This window comes from Sinocyclocheilus grahami, unplaced genomic scaffold, assembly GCF_001515645.1.
Source record: "Sinocyclocheilus grahami isolate Dianchi unplaced genomic scaffold, SAMN03320097.WGS_v1.1 scaffold380.1, whole genome shotgun sequence".
Lineage (NCBI taxonomy): Eukaryota > Metazoa > Chordata > Actinopteri > Cypriniformes > Cyprinidae > Sinocyclocheilus > Sinocyclocheilus grahami.
The window spans coordinates 1506267-1529440 of NW_015505559.1; the positions used below are offsets into that span (position 1 = coordinate 1506267).

General features: G+C 37.0%; 1 protein-coding gene across 1 annotated transcript in view; it reads left to right on the plus strand.

Annotated features, from left to right (window-relative positions):
• The window catches only part of LOC107549748 (FERM, RhoGEF and pleckstrin domain-containing protein 1-like), a 49291-nt gene that overhangs the window by 2749 nt on the left and 23368 nt on the right, over positions 1–23174 (plus strand). The window contains exons 2-6 of the mRNA XM_016230924.1: positions 2194–2381; positions 21821–21925; positions 22547–22589; positions 22773–22851; positions 22946–23043. Of these exons, the coding sequence (XP_016086410.1) occupies positions 2211–2381; positions 21821–21925; positions 22547–22589; positions 22773–22851; positions 22946–23043 (496 nt within the window). The 5' untranslated portion in view covers positions 2194–2210. The remainder of the gene's footprint in view (positions 1–2193; positions 2382–21820; positions 21926–22546; positions 22590–22772; positions 22852–22945; positions 23044–23174) is intronic.

Below are 23174 nucleotides of genomic sequence, written 5' to 3' on the forward strand. Positions count from 1 at the left end.
GTACGCGTACGACGCGACGCGACCGGCGCTGTTTTCACTGCAAGCGCGCGACGACGCTCCATTTCTATTTTCTATTCCCCCGTTCAGTCTGAAGCAAAATGAGCGTATAAATATGATATGTGTGCATTGAGTGTTATGAACAGCCTAATTGTTTAAATAACGTCTGGTCGTTAAATCAAAGCCAACTCGTGGTTACGAGTGGCATATTCAACATTATTTGGTAACATTATTTCGCTGTTTTAAAATAGACAATGGAAAGTCGATTTAGAATTTAAATGATTTTCATTCATTTTATTGCACCTGACTGAACGCTGTGAGGTGAGTCAAGTCAATAAAGCTCGACTTGACATGTGGTGCCGTGCCGCGCCGACGCGACGCGACGCGACCAGAACGCGCACTGAAAGACTAAAGCGCTTCACGAGCCATTCTGAAACCTTCCACGTGTAATTCATTTTAATGTTGAAAGACCACGAAAAAGCAGTCTCACTCTAAAAAACTTTGGGTCAAAGAACCGTTGGGTTACATTTTTACATTACATTTTTAACCCAAAAGTTGGTTTAGTCCATATTTGACCCAAAGTTGGGTTGAAACCACCCAGCATTCTTTAGAGAGTATGATTTGAATTATGGATGTTTTCGAGGTTTAAAAGGGTGAATGATTTCAGAGAATAAGGTCCGCTATAAATTCAATGCAAAAGCCTATAGGAGTTTAAAAGCTTGAGAGCCCATCTCAGCAGTGGTCTCACATAGGGATTTTTTTTGGTACACTCTAAAAAATGCTGGGTTAAATACAACCCAGTGCTGGGTAAAATAGGGACAAACCCAGCAATTGGGCTGTTTTGACCCAGCGGTTGGGTTAAATGTTTAACCCAACCTTCTGGGTAGTAACCCAACCGCTGGGTCAAAACAACACAATTGCTGGGTTTGTCCCTATTTTACCCAGCACTGGGTTGTTACCAGCATTTTTTAGAGTGTAAAATCATAATTTTACTAATTTTTAATAATTTAATAATCATAATCATATCTTGATGTGTTGTGCATGTGGCAGCTTCATTTCCCAGCCAAACAAAAGACACCAGTGTCTGAAGATGTACTTGCATTACCATCAGTGCAGATGATTTTTCCAGGGATTTTTTTGGGCATTACTGAATGAATGGAATTTTTTAAACAGTACTGGCTAAGCATTGGCTGTGTTTCGCATGTTGGGTTTGGTTTTTGCTGGCACTGGTCTGATGTTTCACCCTCCCCCTCTGGATAACCTCTGAGAGCAGATCTACGCTTTATTGCTTCTCTCCAATGTGTTTTATGGATAGTAGCTTATAAACTAAACAGCCCAGTTTATATCAGAGGTCTATTTTTACAATGCACCTTGATTAATTTAAATCTATAAAAATCACAGAGATTAATGAAATTGTTTGTATACATGCAAACAGTAGAGAAAGTAACTTTATTAATAGAGTAAAAATTTACCAATATAATTTGTCTATCCTAAGATAAATTATTATGACCTCTCTGGGCAGTAATTTGGCCTCAGGCACAAATTATTAGATATAAAGAAAAAATACTGTCAGGAAGACAAAAATGCAGTTATTTCCTTGTGTTTATTTATTATACAGGGATTTATGAGCACAAACTAGTGAATATCTTGAATATTGAATATTGTTTGGAAGGTTCTTTTGAAGATCGCTTAGATACATAGCAGTGGAAGTCACATATGGTCATCTGATCCACAGAGATCAGTGTTTGTTATTCCATATTTTCCTCTGACTGCACTCTCTGTCATTCTGCTCGCTTTCTCTCTTCCTGTCTCTTTTCCTCCCCTCTGTTTCTCACGTCGACCCTTGGTTTAGAAGTAATGACATCAGTGCCCTGGCATGTGTGATAAACAGTTAAAATGATGAGAACAGAGAGGGAGAGATATGAGAAGTTGGATCTGTGTAATAGGTTCATTGTCTGAGGAGAGCTCAAAACCATCAGGCCAAAAATACTATAATTTTTAACCTTATTGACACATTATTGATATGTCAAGAACCATCAGCGTAAATACACAACTTCTTCACTTGCAAATGTTCATTAAGTACATATTATTAGTACATACTATCCTTGTGGGACATAGAACGCAGACAAAACCTGAATTATACACACGCAGTGTTAGCTGGAGTGTGACGTTTGTGTGTGTGTTTGTTGTGTGCAGGCTGAGCGAGGAAGACCATGGTGGAACAGGGCCAAATGTCGTTGGCGGGACAGAGGTTAGGAGCCCCAGAGACTCTGGGGATCAGCACCCTGGAGCCTGGACACAAACCGCCTGCTATGCCACCTGGACGCCTGGTGCCCATTAGAGTCCTGCTGCTGGATGACTCAGAGGAGATATTCGACATATCGGTGAGTGCATATCCAATAAAACTCTGCTGCTGTGTTAAAAAAAACGACTCTTCTTGGTGGACACATAAGGCCTATTCACACCAACATGGATTTTAGGTACAATTTTGGCATGCAATTTGTCTGATATACTCCAAAGTCCATTTCAAAGAAAAGTCTCTTCACTCGATGGCCATAGTTGCAACGCCTTCGGGCAGCTATTTTGGGATTCCTAGACCAAGTCCTATCTAAATGACTGGGGGAATCCTGAAATCTCAAAAGCTGCTTGCTGAACTCACAATTAAATTACATATTTCAAATCAGAAGCAACAAAATCCATATTTGTTGTTCCTTATGCTCAAATAGAGTTAAAAAGGCATATTTCTCAGGCTAGACCAGTCAATGCACATGTGCAGTCATAATCGCTAGCTTCTAACGGCAGCTGCAGTGATGCAGTGACTTTACCAATCAGCGATTGGCTCTTTCGTTTAGAAAGAGCCATTCTGCCATATTTCACATTGCAGTTAGTGATGGGAAGTTCGGATCATTTTACCGACTCGGGCCTTTGAGTCTCGTTCAGAAAAATGAACGAATCTTTTTTCGAGTCATTTCGTTCATTTTGTTCATTTTAGCAAAATATCATTAAAATGTTACGTGTTACTTCCCTAAGACGTCTACTACTTACTCAAATGTTGATCACACTACAAACAATAAAAAACTGCTATAAGAAACAGAAAATATTAATTAAATGCTTACCTGGGTCTTCAGTCTATGATTAGCTCACCTTACCTCTTATCGGACAAGTCTTCAGGTTTGAGTCGTTCATTCATCACGTGACAGCCCCATAAACTTAACCAATGCAGTCTGAGCCGGAAGATAATTGATTAGTTCATCTCTCGAATCTTTCGAATCATCCGTTCTTTTGTCACGTGACGTGACAGCATTGGATAGAGAAATTAATTAATTTACAAGCTTCCTTACAAACGGGTGCATAGTTATTATTATTATTATCATCATTATTATAATTATTATTTACTCTTACAGTTACGTGATGCGTTTCTGGTCTCAAATTGTATCTTTTTACTTATTACAGTTTATAAATGTGTGAATGTCTGTCATTATGTTTCTTTTCCATAACACTGAATGTTGTAACAAAGGTAATAAAGAGTTGGTTATTATTATTAAGTCTCTTTCCGGCTCAGACTGCATTGATTAAACTTATGGGGCTGTCACGTGATGAACAAACGACTTGAAAAACCCGAAGACTCGAGAGATGAACTAATCAATTCTCTTTCCGGCTCAGACTGTATTGGTTAAACTTATGGGGCTGTCACGGGATGAACGAATGACTCAGAAAAACCCGAAGACTCGAAACAGGTGAACTACTTGACTAATTCCAGTACAGAACCTATAGGATGTTCCCAGAGACGACTCGTTCTTCCCGAGTCACATTAAAGTGAACGAATTGTTCAAAAACGACCCAACACTAGTTGCAGTTTCTCCCATTCATAAGTAAAAGGAATGAACCGTCTTTGTATATCTATAGTCTTTGATATACTCAGAGTGAAGTTCTCTTTCTTTGTTTAGGGGGAAAATAGAAGTTCGGAAGAATTTGCAGCGGTATACTGTTAGCGAACATCCTGATAATGCTGAGAGAAGCGTTTAGATGAATATGATTACAAATCACAAATACACCACAAAAATGACCGTAGTGAGAAAGCAGCAGTTAGGAAAGCATCTGATCATAGCCTTGTGCCAGCTCTGCAATTTGTCATGATTATATATATAGCACTTTATAAAATATATTGCTTTAAAGAAAGCTGCTTTACAATATTAAACATGAATAAAATAGTATCAGTGTCACTTTAAATTAGAATTACTATTATTTTCTATAATAAGAGAAGATTTTAATGTCAACGCCCACCTTTTACACCATCGCCATGGACCAATGGTTTCTGTAAGGATGTGACGTCACATGAAAACTAGGAATAGGAAGTAGCAAATTATGGTTCACTGGTGCAAACAGTCACAGTTTATTCCTTCCACAACCATCAACTGTGGAATGCATTGGCTTTGAAAATATTTCATTGCTTTTGTCCATAGTGCAATCTGAGGTTTTTGACTATATAAATAAATAGCTGATCCTTAACTGAATAGGAAATGTCAACAAAAGAAAGAATGCACCTTAATAGTGGGGAATGAATTAGATTTTTAATTTATTATTTATTAGACACTGACTGCAGTCTGTCATGGAGAACATGCTGGGATCTGATCAGATTGAAGCAATATTTGTCATTTCCATAACAGAACCATTCTGCAGTATCTCTACTGAACATGATTGCGATTATTAATAGATTTTGTTGAGCTGGTTGTATTAGCTGCAGGTGTGAGTGAGACTGATTTGTGAAGGAATGTGAGAGTGTGAGAGAGTTTCGTGAAGGTGTTTAGCTATTCTGTGGATAAATATAGAGCATGCCTGTGCAAACCAAATCTAAAATTATGTTATTTTTTTTCTTGTAACCTGCAACATTGCAGAACTGTGAAACCACAGAGAGCTGAGAGGTATTGTCCTAAGGTTTGTTTGGCTGGGGTTCAGCTGCTTTGAGTTCAGCACACACTCACACACACACACACACACACACACACAATTTGGGTTTTCATGTTTTATGGGCACATTCCATAGATGTAATGTAGATGTAGTAGATCTAAACCTGCCCCTCTCACAAAACTTTCTGCATTTTTACATTTTCAAACAACTTCGTTCTGTGTGATTTATAAGCTTGTTTCCTTATTGGGACCAAAAAATTAAAAATAAATGTCCCCAGAAGGTCAAAATGTACGGGTGTTACTATCCTTGTGGGGACATTTGGTCTCATATCTCATATTGTAATACACATCTGAGTGTCGAACATGAGATGTGAATGAGGTTTTCTGGTGAATTTGAAGGTGCCAGTTGCGATCAGAAAAATTTGATAATTTCTAGGAACACAGTTACTGTTACTTTTGGTAACTTTTCTAGAGATTTTCTAGAGACAGCTATACTTACTTAACATGACAACATGACAAGATTTTGTAATATTTTTGTTGTCAGTAATATTTTTGAAATTACTAATATTTTTTTATATGTTTTTGAAAGAAGTCTCTTATACTCACCAAGGCTGCATTTATTTGATCAAAATACAAGAAACAGTAATACTGTAAAATAAAACTCCAATTTAAAATAACTTATCTGTTTAACATATTTTAAAATGCAATTTATTCAGAATCAGAATCAGAATGAGCTTTATTGCCAGGTATGTTTACACATACGAGGAATTTGTTTTCGTGACAGAAGCTTCCACAGTGTAACAGAATGACAGTGACAGAACAAAAACACAGATAATAAAATATAAAAAAAAAAGTAAATAAGGAATAAAAATATATAAATTGACAATTGAATGTGCAGGTATATTACAATAGACCGTTTTTGTATGTACAGGTACTGTATATTATGTGCAAATTTGAGGTGTAGACTGAGTATGAGTGTTAGATAAATAAGTGTATGAGTGTATAAATAGTGTGTGTTCCACAGTTATTGTTAAGTGTTCATGAGATGGATGGCCTGAGGGAAGAAACTGTTCCTGTGTCTGGTCGTTCTGGTGCTCAGTGCTCTGTAGCATTGACCAAATGGCAACAGTTCAAAGAGGGAGTGTGCTGGATGTGAGAGGGGATGATGGTGGAGCGTTTGAAGCATGAAGGGACTTCGCACAGCTCCAGTGATCTGTTGAAGATCTGTGTGAAGATGGGGGCCAGCTGGTCAGCACAGGATTTCAGACAGACTGGTGTAACACAGTCTGGGCCTGGTGCTTTTCTCCTTTTCTGCTTCTGGAAGACCTGGCGCTCCTCTTCTTCATGTGATGTCAAAGCTAAATTTTCAAAAACTGTGATGCATTTTTTTCAGTATTATTTGAAGAACAAAGTTCAAAAGAACAGCATTTTTTTGTAACAATATATATTATTTTACTGTCACTTTTGATCAATGTAATGCATCCTTGTTGAATAAAAATCGTACTGACTCTTTTGAAACTTTTTAACGATATGTAATGTGGGTTTTGATGTATCTAGATTTGAAGCATGCTTGTCTATACAAAAAGTGCATGGTTGCCATGGTGTTGCTATGCAATTGTTAGTGTGCCCTGAGTGTTTTTAGCCCTTTACCATGTTGCTGGTTGTTCTGGGTGGCTGCCAGCTGATTGCTTTCTTGTCCAATTCAGATTTATATCCGTATTTTAATATAAGTTAAGGGATTGTTTTGGCTGTTTAATAGTAATGACTGCCATATACTGTCTTGTGCGTGTCAAATTTGTGTCACTGAGAACACAGCATGAAGTATCACTGTTGATGTGTGTGTTGAATATTGATCGTATGTGCTGTGTTTGTGTTAGAGCTCAAGCTGTCTGACTGAGTAAAGATGACAGTCCCTAAAGAGGATGTTATTCTTCCTTCCTCCTTACTGACTCGATCAATATGTCAGTTAATATAATGAACTGAATAAACACTGGTTTGAGTCAAAATCACTGCCACAACATCATACCGACTCCATTACATTCCCTATCAGTAGGCCTTTCTGTCTCTCTTTCATTCTCTCTTTTATCTTGCTGTATTTTGTACAGAGCTCCACACATTAGGGCTGCATAATACTGGAAAACTGGCATTGTGATATTTTGTTTTTTGGCAAAATAAATGTTTAACGTATGGTAGTATAATAACTCGCACAACGAAGAAGAATAGTTCAGGAACACTTGTTTAATATCAAACTCACTGGAGAACAGGAACAAACGCTACCAAACACAAATGAGAACCAACAAATACTGAGGGAGAATTGAAGTCTTAAGTACACAAAGCAAATGAGAAACTAATGAGTTAATTAACAAGACACAGGTGAATATAATGAAGAATAAGACAACTCAGGAAAACTAGGTCACAGGCCAAAACCAAAACACAAAGGAGGGAACACAGATCATGCATGTAACAGTTCGTCCCCTCCCGGGAAGGCGTGTCCTCGCACCGTATAAATAGAATAGTTGAGGAGGGAGGGCTGGGGCTCTGGAGGAGTCCAAAGTCTCTAAAGAAGTCCAAGGTGGAGTGTAAGGTGGGAGGAGCCAGTGGGGAGCTAGGAGCAGGAGGAGCCAGATGCAATGTCCAGCCAGGACAAGGCCTTAGGGTGGAGTTGAAGGCAGGAGGATCCATAGTGGAGACAACTTGATGGTAGGTGACACCCTGGGGACGACCGACGGAGAAGAAGCCACCACTGAAGGGGACCCAGGTGGAGCTGATGAGCCCACGCAATGCCGATGGTACTGGAGACCGAGGTGGAGCCATGACGGTGAGCGTCTGAGGTTGAGCCGGCTGACCAGAGGACAGAGGTTGAGCCGGTGGGACAAGGGAGCCCAGAGAAGACTTATGGCTGATGGTTTCCAGTGGAGCCGAGTGAGGGAGGAGCCAAGGCGGATCTGAAGTGTCAACAGGTCGAGGTGGAGTGATGGGCACAGATGCTGGAGGTGGAGACAGGGGATCCTCTGTGCTGGACGGAGCTGGTGGCCTGAAGACACATGGCAGATCCTTACAGCACCTGGGAGATGCAAAGGGGCTGAAGGACAGCAGCGGAGGCGGGGCTGAGGAACTGGCTGATTGAGGAGGTGGGAGAGGGAGGCTGGGAGGGAACACAAGAGAACAGGAGTTGGGCTGAACCAGCAGGGACGTATGAGATTCTGGGCTGGACGGAATCAGAAAAGATGCAGGAGATTCAGTTAGTCGATCTCCACTAACACTCCCTCGGCTATCTACGGTGTTGCCGGCTCGCCCACCTGGTCAGACGCATGATGTGAAGTAGGCTCCGGGGCGATGACTCCTTCCAACCTATTCCTTGATTCAGGCTCGTCAATCACAGCAGGCCGGTCTCCATGGTCTGCGGTGGGCATATGCAACTACCCTGTCACATTGTTGATGACTGGACTTTGCCGGTGATGGAGTGGGGCTGGTGCCGAAGTCATTCTCTGCGGGGCCGATGGTGAAAGGAGAGCAGCAAAATCCTCTTTAGGACGGTCCGCAGGAAGACGGACCTTCGATCGCCCGCTCAGGCGATCACTATATGTTGGTAAAAAACATACAGTGAACAATCAGGGTAGTGCATAAGGAACGCCAGATGGATGAAGTCCCGTGTGTGGTCTTCCAGTGGACCGTCTCCCTGCTCCAAGCAGAGAAGCTTGACTGCGAGGTCCAAGGAAAAAAAAGAGATTAAAAAGTAGTGATGGGACGATTGATACCGAGGCTCAGATGCTCCGACGCAGTTTTCAAAGCACTATTGTATCACACACTGTGCCGATGCTTGTATCGAAATGACAATACCACATGATTGATGACGTTTGAAGCTTCAAACGTCATGCAGTATCGGAAGCTGGTTTGAAAAAATCGGTGCTTCGCATGACTCTTGTGTTTGACTTTACATTGACATGGTTGTGTGTGTGTGTGTGTGTGTGTGTACACATATTCGGACTACGCATGATACCAGTTGGCACAGATTAAAAACTTTTTCAACCCATCCTCTGCTCCGCGATGTTTTGTTAGATTTGGTGGAGAAACCAAGTCTGACCAGCAGATGTTGCTAATGCGCACTGTTTTAAAAGCTTTGAGTAATGAACCGTTTTTCGGCATAACTTCATGAAAGCCTCAAATGGTTCAGAAAGCCTCGATTTTCCATCACTATAATAACTCGCACGATGAAGAAGAATAGTTCAGGAACACTTGATATCACTTTAATATCAAACTCACTGGAGAAAAGAAACAAACACTACCAAACACAATCGCAAACGAGAACCGACAAATACTGAGAGAGAACTGAAGGCTTAAGTACACAAAGCAAACAAGGAACTAATGAGTTAATTAACAAGACACAGGTGAATATAATGAAGAATAAGACAACTCAGGAAAACTAGGTCACAAGCCAAAACCAAAACACAAGGAACACAGATCATATATGTAACAATTAGGGATGCACTGAAATGAAAATTCTTGGCCGAAGCCGAAACCGAACAAAATGAAACACTGGGCCAGAAGGCCGAATACCGAACACGGTTTTTCAAGTTTTTTTCCCCATGTATTTTGACAATTTTTTTCACCATTGCATAAATTAAATAGCCAAAATGTGATTTTTACTGTTTTGTCTTGTTTTTAAAAGAAAACATCAATTACAAAACAACAATTTAAAAACATTTAACACTAAACATGTTTTTACATTCTAGCAGACATTATACCAACAAAGCACAATTTAACTTAAAATTAATAAGTTACTAAAATAATAGTTTTTGGCAATAAGACCCCCTTCTTGAATCAGGCATGTATTTTTTACTGTAAAATTAAAAGCAGCCTTGCTGAACAGAAGAAAATTTTACAGATCCCAAGTTGAAAGCTATGTGTATATGTTATAATAAATGTATTAACAGAGCTGTTGTAATTATTATCATTATTATTATCATTATTATTGTCTTACTTTTTATTTTACAGACCAACAGTAAAATTACAATACTAACATTTATGAATGTTGGAGTTCTTGCTTTTTGTCAATTTTTGTTTTGGCGGAAACGCGCAGGAAGGCCTCAGTGCTTCTTTTTGTTGACAGCAAATTTATAAATGAGTCTCATTACGAATACGTCGCACGTCACATGCCTTGTAAAAATTCATAAAAATGTGACTGAGCAACTGACGAGTAACACTGTTTCAGTGCCGATTTTCGCTTTGGACTTTGAACCCTGGTTAACAAGCAGATAGTGCGGCGAGTTCGTGCAGTGCTGTCAGAAGAAATGCAATTTGTGTGTGTATTAGAAAACATAGCAAAACAAAACAGTTTATTTACTAATTGTTTAAGGCCATTTCGTAATTTCAATCATCATACAGTAACCAGAAACAATCACCCCTTCCTCTTCTCATTGAAGACATGCGCTGCAGTCCTAAACAGTCTCTCGCTGTCGGTGCTTGTAATGATTTTTGCGTCTTTCTCGGACAGTTTAAATGCTTCCACACTGCTGACGTGTGTGCTGCAGTATAAAGAGTGCGCGCCTCTCACTTTACGCTGGTTGCTATTTGATCGCGTCACGTCATTGTTTGGTACAATTTATTGTCTTTTCGCTTATTTGGTAGCCGAACATTCGGTGCATCCCTAGTAACAATAAACTGATAGATGAAAAAATACAGGAATTTTCACCAGATGAATTAAATAGCTATATTTAGAAATAATGCATCATTGTAGAGTTAGTGGGGTGACTTTGTTGGGGAGTGCAAATGCATAGAAAATAATAATAATAAAAATAATTATTTTTACTCTGAAGTTTTTTTGGTGTGTGCGTGTGTGTGTGTGATTTGGGAAAAACTTGAAAAAAATTTGGGTCTTCATACTTGGGTTTACTTTTTACGAGAACCAACTCAAACCTCCTTCAGCAACCATTTCAGAGTACAAATGAATCTCTGTTATGTTTGCTATATTTGGGATTTAATTATTTGTTTATAGTGTAGCAGTGTTGTTATCTCTGAATGTAAACTGTGACGGGGCGTAGTGTAAGGGCACACTGCTAACGTTAGCATTAGCAAACTTGTTTACCACCAATTGCAGCTCCAGCTTTGGTATGCAGAGCTAAAGTGAGGAAGGCAGTTTTTGTAAAATGATGTCCTCTTCCTAAATAAAGAAATATCTAAATGTATTGCCTTGCTTATAGTACTTCAATATATTGAATCATAACTCCTGTAATGTTATACGTATCGTTTCAGATTCATGCTCATACACAACCTTGGTTTTCATAGGCCTGTTTTGGACCAATATGACTACAAAATAATAATAACTGTCATGATTTTATTGTAAGTATTGATGATAATATTGAGATTATTGTGATATTATTGTAAATAATAAACAAAATAAGAAATATATTTTTTAATAATACTGGTAGTCAAAGTAGTACAAATAATTGTATTTTACTTAGAAATTAGAATACTAATATTTGTCTTTCTTCAGTTACTTCAGTTTCAAATGGTAAACCATCAAGCTTAATTTGACAGGATGCCAAATAAAAAATACGCTCTGCTGGTTTCAGAGTGAAGCGCAGCATTGTTTGTTCATTTTCACTCATGCAAATATCTTAAATGAACCAAGCTGTATCAAGAACTACATGTGTGTAAACGCCACGCTTGAAACCCATAAAGCATATATGTATTTTATGAAATCGCAGCCTGCACGATTTGACAATCACATTAAGCCATGTTGCTATATCTATTTTATTTTGATATATCATGCAGCCCTACTGCACATGACGTGGGGGGGGGGAATAAATAAATAAAGATATCGTGGCCACAAATTAAGAATTCATTCCCACAACTTGTTAATTCGTTCCCTCATTTTATTCAAATTTTGGCCACAATTTAACAATTAAAATGAGGGAACAAATCAGTAAAATATCTGTGTTTTCGTCCACATATCATGTGTGGTGCTCTGTAATATTATGTATTTCTGCTCTTCTTTCATCTTTACCTCAGCACTGAATAAGATAAATCAGGTCACTGACACACATCCACACAAACTTCCAGCATCTCTTCATATTGGCCTTTATCCTGCTGGCGAGGAGCTACACATTTTAGATGTAAAACTAGGACACCTCGTCTACAAACACAACCCTATTCTCACACTGACACATAAACGAGAGAAAAGCTTAAAGGGGTCATAGGATGCTACATGCACCTTTACAAGTTGTTTGAACTGAAATGTGTGTTGGCAGTGTGTGTACACAACCACCCTATAATGATAAAAATCCACCCAGTGGTTTTTTGCTAATCTACTAAAATCAAATTTTTAAAATGTACACCTTTCTCAAATCGAGCCGATCTCAGATGCCTGTCTGTGTGACGACCCCTCCCACGATAGTTTGATTGACAGTAGCGTTTCAGCACAGACTGGACTGTCGTCTTACCGTAGCTCCGCCCTGAGTGAGCTGTCATCAGTCCGCCATTGTTTCACTGCCGGAGCAGATGTAGACGAGAATGACTCCTAAGCGATCGAGGTGTTCTGTTGTTGGATGTAGTAATGAACATAGCAGTCGTCATTTACTCCCGACATCTGAGCCACTGAAGTCGCAGTGGATTACATTTATTTTTGAAGGGAATGCGCCCCCGATCTACATAAATGCGTTTATGTTCATGTGAATCATTCGTGATCCAGCTTCACCTACAGAAGAAGTGTGTACGTTTTTTTTTTACGAATCTTGGCAAATTGCCTTTCCTAATAATGTGCTAATTAGCCAGTTTCACATGAATGCGGCTAAAGTAAACAGTCTCTCTGAGAGCAGCTCGGAAGAGAGGGGCGGGGTCAGCAGAGCTCATTAACATTTAAAGGTAAATGCTACAAATCTGCATGCTCTGAAAAGAGCTGTTTTTGACAGGGTAAAAAAGGTGTTTTTTTACACTACCATTGAGAAATTTTAACCAAACTATGTTACAGACTTTTCATTAAGACCCTAAAGAATCATATCAACTTGTGGGAAATGGGCATCATATGACCCCTTTAAAGGAACTGCTGTCAGAAAAGCACTTTTACAAAGAAGAGCCAGATGCCAGATGCCAGATCCAGCTATTATTGGACTTGGCTTTTCCACTTAATTTGACATTTTAGAAAGTTAATAAAGTGGGGTCAGTTTAGGGTTAGTGAGATCTTTATTTCATCTTCTCGGCAAAATATTTGAACTAATTTCGTTTTTTTCCCCCCGATTTTTATTTGTTTTCATTGCAATATCTAGCAACATTGCATTTCTGACTTTTAAACTGACAGTAATCAAAAGCACCCACGGATAGGTTATTGCTGACAGGATATGACATTTGGTAAGGCAAACACAAAAAAACATCATGATATTATCTGTCAGAAACATTGTCAACGCTATCAAAAACAGTAGCATTTAACACTAGTACACAGATCTGTAGAACAAGTAGGTTACAGGATGAAATGAAATATGCAAACGCTCAGTGGTGTAATGTAACGAAGTATTACAGTACTTAAGTATTTTTTGGGAGTATCTGTACTTTTTTTATTTCAGGCAACTTTTACTTTTACTCCACTACATTTTCTAATTAAAATGTATACTTTTACTCCGATACATTTCCCCGAAGCATATTCCTTACTTACTACAAAATAGTCAGAAGTCAGAAGAACATGGACTGCAGGAAAGCAAGTTTGACGAATCAGTGGTCTGGCGTTTGCAAGTTAGACTCCTAAAAACACATTTGCTCACGTGCAAACAAGTGCGCGCACAACCGCGGATGATTCATTTTCCACTCAAGTTGAGTCTGGGGAGTGCGATACAGCATCGTCTGCGATAATGTGGTTAAGTGTTGTTGTAATGATGTGCGATCGGACATTATCAAGTAGGCTATATCACCAAATCACACACAGAATGCACACACGTTGATTTATTATTCTATTAAAACTCAAAATTCCAGGCATTCTAAATTGTAGACGGTTTTTTATGCGTTTTATATTTATATAATTTAATATAGTTAAACATCTTAGACATAATATTGCTTGTTTTTGCTCAATTTTGCCAACGAAAATAGTTCCAAACAAAGATCACAGCACTGTTTTGCGTCTCTGAGCAATGGATGGTGTTTACTTATTGAATCAGCTATTTGAACAAATCGGTTGAATAAATGATTCAGTGATTCATTCATTAACACAATCAAATGCCTTGTTCCTGAATGAATCAGCCGTTTGAATGAATCAGTTGAATCTCAATGACTCACTCATTAAAAGTCACTTGCTGCCACCTACTGGCGGTTTTAATTTCACATTTTGACTAGGCCTATTTTTTTCATGTTTTAAATTATTTCAAATATCAGTATTCAACGTTGTATGTTAAAAACAAAATATTAGGCCTATTTATGCCACATGTAACTGCAGTTTAAATGCATCCATGTCCCCTCTGAGACACATTAAACTGTGTAAATGCATCTAAATGCTATTTCAGATGCAGATTCCAGAAATGTTTTCTTACGTTGGAATGAAAGACACTAGGTGCCAGATGAAGTGCTTCTTATTCTTACCCAAAAAATACAAAATGGAAGAAAGAGTTAAAACTGAACACAATCTTGCTACTCAAGCTGTGTATGAACATTTTATATATATATATATATTTATTTGCTTCTTTTCCATTTTGCATTTACTTGTACTTTTACTTTCAATACTTAAGTACATTTAAGATTTTAAAAATACTTTTCGTACTTAAGTACAATAAATATCACATACTTTAAGACTTTTACTCAAGTAATATTCTAAACGGTGACTTCAACTTCTACCAAAGTCATTTTCTGGTAAGATATCTGTACTTTTACTTGAGTATGGCTTTCAGGTACTTTATACACCACTGCAAACACTAGCCATGAAGAAGTCTATGCTATTTCATTCAGTATAGTAGTTACATTTTCACAAAGTCATTCTAAAAACATTCATAGGAGCACTAGACAAAGTTATCATCTATATAGCAATGGTTATTAATGAAAACTATAACAGTAATATGTATTGTTGCATGAATAATAAACAACTTATAAAATTATCCACCCCTAACCTATAGTAAAGTATTAACAATTTGATGCAATAAATATGGTATAATTTAACAATGTTCATCCCTCCAAAACAGAGAAAACATCTTTCACAAACATCTACATGTCGGTCTCTTTTAAAGTGTTAGTGTATATATAATGAGTTGGATTTGTAGGGGTTATTATAGCACAATTCTTAACCCCACCCAGACCTCACTCATTTTCAAACCCTGGTTACGGCCATGCCATGCTTATCTGTGACCTCCAAGATAGAATCTGTTTGTGTGTGTGTGTGTGTGTGTGTGTGTGTGTAATGGAGCTTTAAGTGTCTGTGAGCGTGTGCAGAAAGTTCCCACTGTTGTCCTCATATTCACATCTGTTTCTGACATTCACGGTGGATAAGCTGTGCATTCAGACACATTATGAGGATCATTCAGTGGAACAGATGCCCGTTTTCCAGAGTTATAAATTATTTTAAAATGAATTTCTGTATGATTAAAAAAAACACAAGAAAAAACAAGAATATCCTGTTAAACGATTACTGTCTCAAGCCAAATGAATACAGTATTGTTCAAAAGTTTGGGGTTGGTAAGATGTTTTTTGATAGAAGGCTCTTCCGCTCACCAAGGCTGCATTTATTTGACCAAAATACAGTAAAAACAGTAATATTGTGAAATGTTAATACAATTTAAAATAACGGTTTTCTATTTTAATATATTTTGAAATGCTATTTATTCCTGTGCTGAATTTTCAGCATCATTACTCCACACTGTAAAAACAAAAAAGTGACATTTACGGTAAAATACCGGCAGCTGTGGTTGCCAGAACTTCCCCGTTAAAAATATGGTAGAAACATTTTAGGTTTTACAGACTTAACTTAAATTCACAATAAAAAAAAAACATATTTCATTAACTGATGTAATGTTAATAAACCAGCAAATTTAAGTACTATTATATGTTTTGAACCATTGTAATGTTGACAACCACCAAAAACAGGTGATGATGAGAAAGTCACATGATGAATCAAAGCTCATCACAAACAGCTCTTCCAAAAGCTGAGAAGGGAAATACTAATATATATATATATATATATACATAGAAGGTGCACAGTGTCATTCACACAAACACTAAACACCATCATGGTGACACACATGATACTGAAATAATGCAAAAAACATTAATTTAACAACATTAGATGTAAGATAAAACACTTATGTACACAACCGATAAGGAAAAATTAAGAAGAAACATATTATTTCAACGAAAAAACATAAAATATGAAATGTCATGCAGGAAATTCTGGGAGTGTCAATTTATGTTTTCACACTGTAAATTATACAATGACTTTTTCTTTTTCACTTACAATTTAACAACATTAGATGTAAGATAAAACACTAATGTACACAACCGATAAGGAAAAACTAAGAAGAAACATATTATTTCAACGAAAAAACATAAAATATGAAGTGTCATGCAGGAAATTCTGGGAGTGTCAATTTATGTTTTTTCACTGTAAATTATACAATGACTTTTTCTTTTTCACTTACGAAAACGTAATTTTAACAGTATTTTACTGTAAAATGACATTAAATGTAATTACAGTTATTCACCGTATATAGTATGGAAACTTACTGATAACCAATTAACAGGTTTTTACTGTAGCATTTTTACAGTCTATTACTGTTAAAATCACAATAATTTTTTACAGTCCAGTCTTCAGTGTCACATGATCTAATATGCTGATTTGATGCTCAAGAAACATTTCTGATTATTATCAATGTTGAAAACAGTCGTGTTGCTTAGTATTTTCTTGGAAACCACGTTACATTTATTTTCCAGATTCTTTGAGGAATAGAAAGTTGCATTTTATTTGAAATAGAAAACTTTTGTAGCGTAGTAAATGTATTTTCTGTGACTTTTGATCAACTTAATGCATCCCAGCTGAATTAAAGTATTAAAGTATAAAAAAAAAGTTTTATGAATCTTTTGTTTAATATACAAAAAATTATTGTAACAGTTCATATTTTAGGCAGTCTTCTAATGACACGCAAATCATAAATGGACACTTGAATTAATTTGCTGAAAGGTTGCAGATGTCATTATGATTTATGGTGCATTAAGTACATTATTTTCATAATGGGGAGATATGATGCTAACAGGCTTGATGCATAATTCAGCTGTAATTTCACACTGTTAGTTGAGCAAGAAGTTGACATAGTGAACCTGAAGTAGTCTTACGGAATGATTTCAAACAGATGGTTCAGTGCTGTTGTAAATTTAAATATGCAGGTTATGTGGAGCAAGAGTGAGGTCTCTGCATCTTCATAAAGTGTTTGGAGTGAATTATCTTATTGTCTGTTTTACTGTTCTATTGTGTTGATTTGGCCATGTCTCTGGCAAGGACTATCTTCATTCTCTCAAGCACAAAGATCATCTCATCATATCTTGTTTTTAACCAGTCATTCACTCTGACTATCTGTTTGCTTTGCACAGTATAGTTTGATGAGAAAATCCTGCAATTATCTCACATTCTTTAGTTTTTGCATTCTGGTGTACTTTAACAACATTCCACACGTGCTGTTGTAAATTTAAATATGCAGGTTATGTGGAGCAAGAGTGAGGTCTCTGCATCTTCATAAAGTGTTTGGAGTAAATTATCTTATTGTCTGTTTTACTGTTCTATTGTGTTGATTTGGCCATGTCTCTGGCAAGGACTATCTTCATTCTCTCAAGCACAAAGATCATCTCATCATATCTGGTTTTTAACCAGTCATTCACTCTGACTATCTGTTTGCTTTGCACAGTATAGTTTGATGAGAAAATCCTGCAATTATCTCACATTCTTTAGTTTTTGCTTTCTGGTGTACTTTAACAACATTCCACATATGACAGATATTTCCTGGGAACCTTTGCAATAGTTGATTTGTACACTGAGTTTGTTGACAAAGCTTTGTCAACAAGCTTCATCAGAAAAATCATGCTTGACAATGTTAAGCAATATTTATATTTATGTATGTATGTATGCATTTAATACTCATTATATAGAATCTTTATGGTCTTTATGAATAGTCATTATTATTAGTGGTATTATTAGTTATTGTTTTTATTATCATTATTATTAGTAGTAGTAATAATAATAACTAATGACTATAGTGGCACAATTACTAATTTATAAAAGTTTTGTAGCTTCAAAATCTGTCATAATACAAAAGTAAAAATGTTGCAGTTGCTGTTTCAGGTTTACTTATTTCATTTGTTTCAAGTGTTTCAACAGTGTTGTATTAGCATTGTATTTTTCATGTGTTTGTGTGGGGGGAAGGGGAGAATGGCGTGTGTGTGTGATGTTATCTGTAATGACATGTCTTTAAGGCAGATGCAAGTACAGCAGAGACAATCTGTCCTCCTGACACAATAGAGCCGTGACTATGATAGACCATGTGCTGTTTTTGTGTCTGTACCTGATTCTCTCTGGAAAATGTCTCAGATCTTGCAAACCAAGAGGGCTGAACAAATGTTTCCACCGACTGAACACCAGTTTCTGCAGGGCTTAATGAATAGACTTCACACACACACACACACACACACACACAGAGAGAGAGAGAGATGCCTGTGGCATTTTCACCCGCATCTGTTGTCTTGTGACCTCTCAGTAATTGACTTGGCTCAAACGACAAAGAGAAAGACTGACAGACAGATATTAGTGCAGCAGCTTCAAAAATGCATTTATCTTTCTTGGCCAAAAACATAACACTGTGCCTAAAAAAGGTTTAATGGTTGTGGCTTTTAGTCCATGTCTTCCATTAATGTCATCAATATACTAGTGTACATTTGTTTTTTGCAAATACACATTTGAAATTTACGGTGTTTCTCTGCCAGAAAAAAATAAATGTTTAGAATAGAAACTGATAAACTGATAATGATGGAGTGTATCCCAATGTTTATCCAATCAGATGCTGTCTAGAAATAAAAACCTTCCTCTAATACCACATGCAGTTGACTAGCAATAACAATTAGCAAATCTAATTCCTTTCAACAGGAAATACATAATTACATGAAAACTGTGCTTGTCAACACTTGTGTAAAATAAGTGCACTTGTATTGAATGTGCACTTGTAGTGTGCTTCAAATCTTTATATATATATATACTTAAAAAGTGTGCATATATACTACACTTAAAAAGTGCACTTTAAAAGTTGTGGTAACACTTTAGAATAGGGAACACATATTTACTAATAATTAAAAGTTTCCCTAAATAAACTCCTAATTTGCTGCTTATTAATAGTTAGTAAGGTACTTGTTAAGTTTGTTTGTTAACAGCTAATTAACAGTGAGAATTGGTCCTTAAAATAAACTGTTACCAAAGTTTTAAAGGTGACCTATTATGCCGATTTTTACAAGATGTAAAATAAGGCTCTGATGTCCCCAGAGTGTGTATGTGAAGTTTTAGCTCAAGATACCCTACAGATCATTATTATAGCTTGTTGAAATTGCAATTTTTAGGGTATGAGCCAAAACGGACGCGTCTTTTTAAAGATGTCATACCATCCGTGTGTTTCTGGGTGCGGTCGTTACCTGGCGCCGGGTGATGGTCACGATCGCTGCCTCTCGTGCCTGGGCATGAAGCACGCTGAGGTGGCTTTCGTGGATGACTCATGCTCCCATTGCGGGGGTATGACCATCACGGAGTTGCAGACCAGACTCCGTTACCTGCAAGGGGACAGGAGCAACTTTTGTGCAAAACCTGCTTTATACTGACCCTCATTCACAAAGCAGTCCGGTGTAAAATGATCCGCGCAGACATAAACACATTTCTGTAGAGTTGAGGGAGCATTTTCTTCGAAAACTAAATTAATCCACCTCGTCTTCAGCGGTTCAGATTTCGGGAGTAAATAGAGAGAGCTATGTGGATTAATACATCCAGCTACAGAACACCTAAAACGCTTGGGAGACATTCTCGTCAGTGCAGTAATGGCAAACTGTGTACAACTCGCTGTGAACTCGGCTTAACGTAGTTTAACGTAGAACTGGGCGGTTCTACGTTAAAATGGCAGTGTCTGTCAACATTCGCGGGCGGGGCCTGTGGCTAATGTGACGTCACTTTAGCACCAATGCTAAAAATAGGCCATTGGTAGACACTGCTTATTATTTATGGGGATTTTAAAAAAAAGGAGTGGGTGTACATACACTGCTAACACACATTTATGTCCAAACACCTTGCAAAAGTGAAATTTGCATAATAGGTCCCCTTTAAAGTGCATTACAAATCATTTTGTCTTAATAATCTTTTGTCATACACTTATTTTGATGTGCTGACTAACAGACTAAAGCACATATTAAAATACTTGATTATAATTTTAACTGTAGTGTTACATTTATTTTATTTTAAATTTGCAATAAACATACATTTAATTGTCTGAAATTTAAAACATTGTGTACTTCCTTTCACAAGGGGAAGCCATTTCATGGGGTCTTTAAGCGATACATTGTAGCAGCACAGACCAGGATAATGACATTCATCGTCAAATATTTTCAATATTGATTTTTGTACGTGTTCGTTTTTACCTACAAGAAACTGAATAATAATAGCCATCTATTTTAAGAACTATCCCTTTGTTTTCCACCTTCTTGCTCTATTCAGTTCAGCTTTCCTTTCTGATGGTCTTTCCCTTGTGAATTTTTTCCTAATTATGACCTCTGTCTCTCTCTCTCTCTCTCTGTCTCTGTCTTTATGATGTGTCTCTATGCGTGAGATGATCAGTTACTAATCTTGCCCCCTGGTTATGATAACCATGGGAACCGGATGGAATGTTTCAGATCTCACTGTCATTGCTGCAGATGTTTGCTCAGACTTGTGTTTCCTCAGAAGGGGGCGGGGCAGTGCTTCATCTCGTGCAGATATGTTATCTATATTCTATTGTGAATAAAATATAAGTTTATGAGATTTGTAAATTATTCCATTCCTTTTTTACTCACAATTTGTACAGTGTCCCAACTTTTTTGGAATTGGGTTTGTAAATAATACATACAAACTATAATACATTTTTATTTAATTAAAAGTAACATACCCTAGTGAAAAATATATATACTAAAATGTATTTTAAATGCATTTATTTTATGCTAAGTATACTACAAATACATTTACATATTTATGTACTTAATAAAAATACCCTGCAATTGTGCTTTTAGTATACTAAACTGGTGCACGTAAAGTTTGCTAAATTGGAACAACTAATTTTGTGCTTAATGCACTTTAATTGAGTGAAAGTCTTGCTGAGCTCCAATTAAATATATACTGAAGTATATTTGATTGTGCTAAAGTGGAACTATTGCAAGTATACTTAAGGTACGCATTTATTATTCAAAGAGCATACAGTCCTCATCAATAGTGACATTAAAACACATTTAGGCTTAATATTAAGAAATAATTAAGTAGTACTCCAAAAAAAAGTTTAATTATAATTTTTACATCAGTAAGTCTCGAGCAATATGTCAGTAAATATGCTAATTGTTTTTGAACACTACCTAGTATGAAATAAATGTTTTCTAAATATATTGGTTTTTACTTGGGTACATAACAAATAAATGTCCAAAAACATTACATTCAGTTCACACTTAAGTATATTATTTTAAAGTATATTATTTCTGTAATAAGCACTCTTTTTAAAAGTATGTTAAAGTGTACTTCATTTTAAGGGTATGCTTATCTTAAAAGGCACCTGAATGATAAATATTACAGCCAACATGCAATCGTTTTTCTTTGTCAGCACCTTAGATTCAGAAGCAAAATGTCTTTATCATAAAGCCTAATTGGTTCTAACTTGAACATTTATTAAATAATCTGTGTGTTTTGTTGTTAACAGCATCGAGCATCGGGGCGGGTTCTGTTCGAGATGGTCTGCTTGCATCTGAACCTTATTGAGGGGGATTACTTTGGCCTGGAGTTCCAGGGCCATCACAGAAAGATGGTAAGTCAGAGTTTTTTCCTTAAGGTCCTTTTTTTTTTGTACAGTCATAATTCATTTTTTTTTACCATTTTCTACCATTTTTCTGACCCTTATAATTAAACAAGTTGATTTTTGGGTTACACTTTATTTCGATAGTCCACTTTAGACATTCTATTAACTATAAGTAACTTTGTAACTACATGTCAACTACATGTCAAATAATTCTCATTAATTTGCAACTAGATGTCTACTAACTCTCAGAGTAGACTGTTAGGGTAGGTTTAGGGTTAGTAGAATAAGTTGACAAAGAAAGTGTTAGAAGATATTAAGCAGACAGTCGACTAATACTCTACTAACTGCTAGTTGACATGTAGTTGCAAAGTTACTTACTGTTAATAGAATGTCTAAAGTGGACTATCGATATAAAGTGTTACCGATTTTTGCTGCTGTAGGAGCTCAATAATCTCAACACTAAAAAATGGTTGTTGTTAATGTGTCAATGAGTTTCTTAATTTTTGCAGTGTCTTAATGTTTTTATACAAAACAAAATTAACTGTAAGCTGATGCTGTGTGTAGTACAAGGCCTGTTTCAAGATCCGTGCTTCAGTCGTACTCATCTCTGCTGTGTGCTCTACTCCACAGGTTTGGTTGGATTTCCTAAAGCCCATTAGAAAGCAGATCAAACGTAAGAGGCCTCACTGCTGCTGTGTGTGTGTGTGTGTGTGTGTGTGTGTGTATGAGAGAGAGAGTTTAGTATCTCTCTGTGATTTCCACAAGACATACTAGTCTCTATTTTTGAACGTTCTGATTCTAACACATTCATGCTAGGTTTATATAAATGTAACCCCGTGCATGCGTGTGTGTCCAGGGCCCAAGCACACCGTCCTTCGGTTTGTTGTGAAATTCTTCCCACCTGATCATACAGTGCTGATGGAAGAGCTGACCAGGTGAATCCATCTCTCCACTCGCTCATTCCCTCTGGTCATTCAGTGAGGCTTTCATGTGTCTCTCACATGTGCTTGTATGCCTGTTCTCTCTCAGGTACTTGTTTGCGCTGCAGGTAAGGCAGGATCTGGCCAGCGGACGTCTCACCTGTAGCGACGCCAGCGCTGCTCTGTTGGTGTCTCATATCATCCAGTGTGAGTTATGCTATAAACTAAAACCAATTGTTAAGACTCTAAAATGTGATTGGATGAGCTGCCCTAAAAAGTATAACATAGCCCATATACACACCTATAATTACACATTAACTATATTATGCTTCAAAATA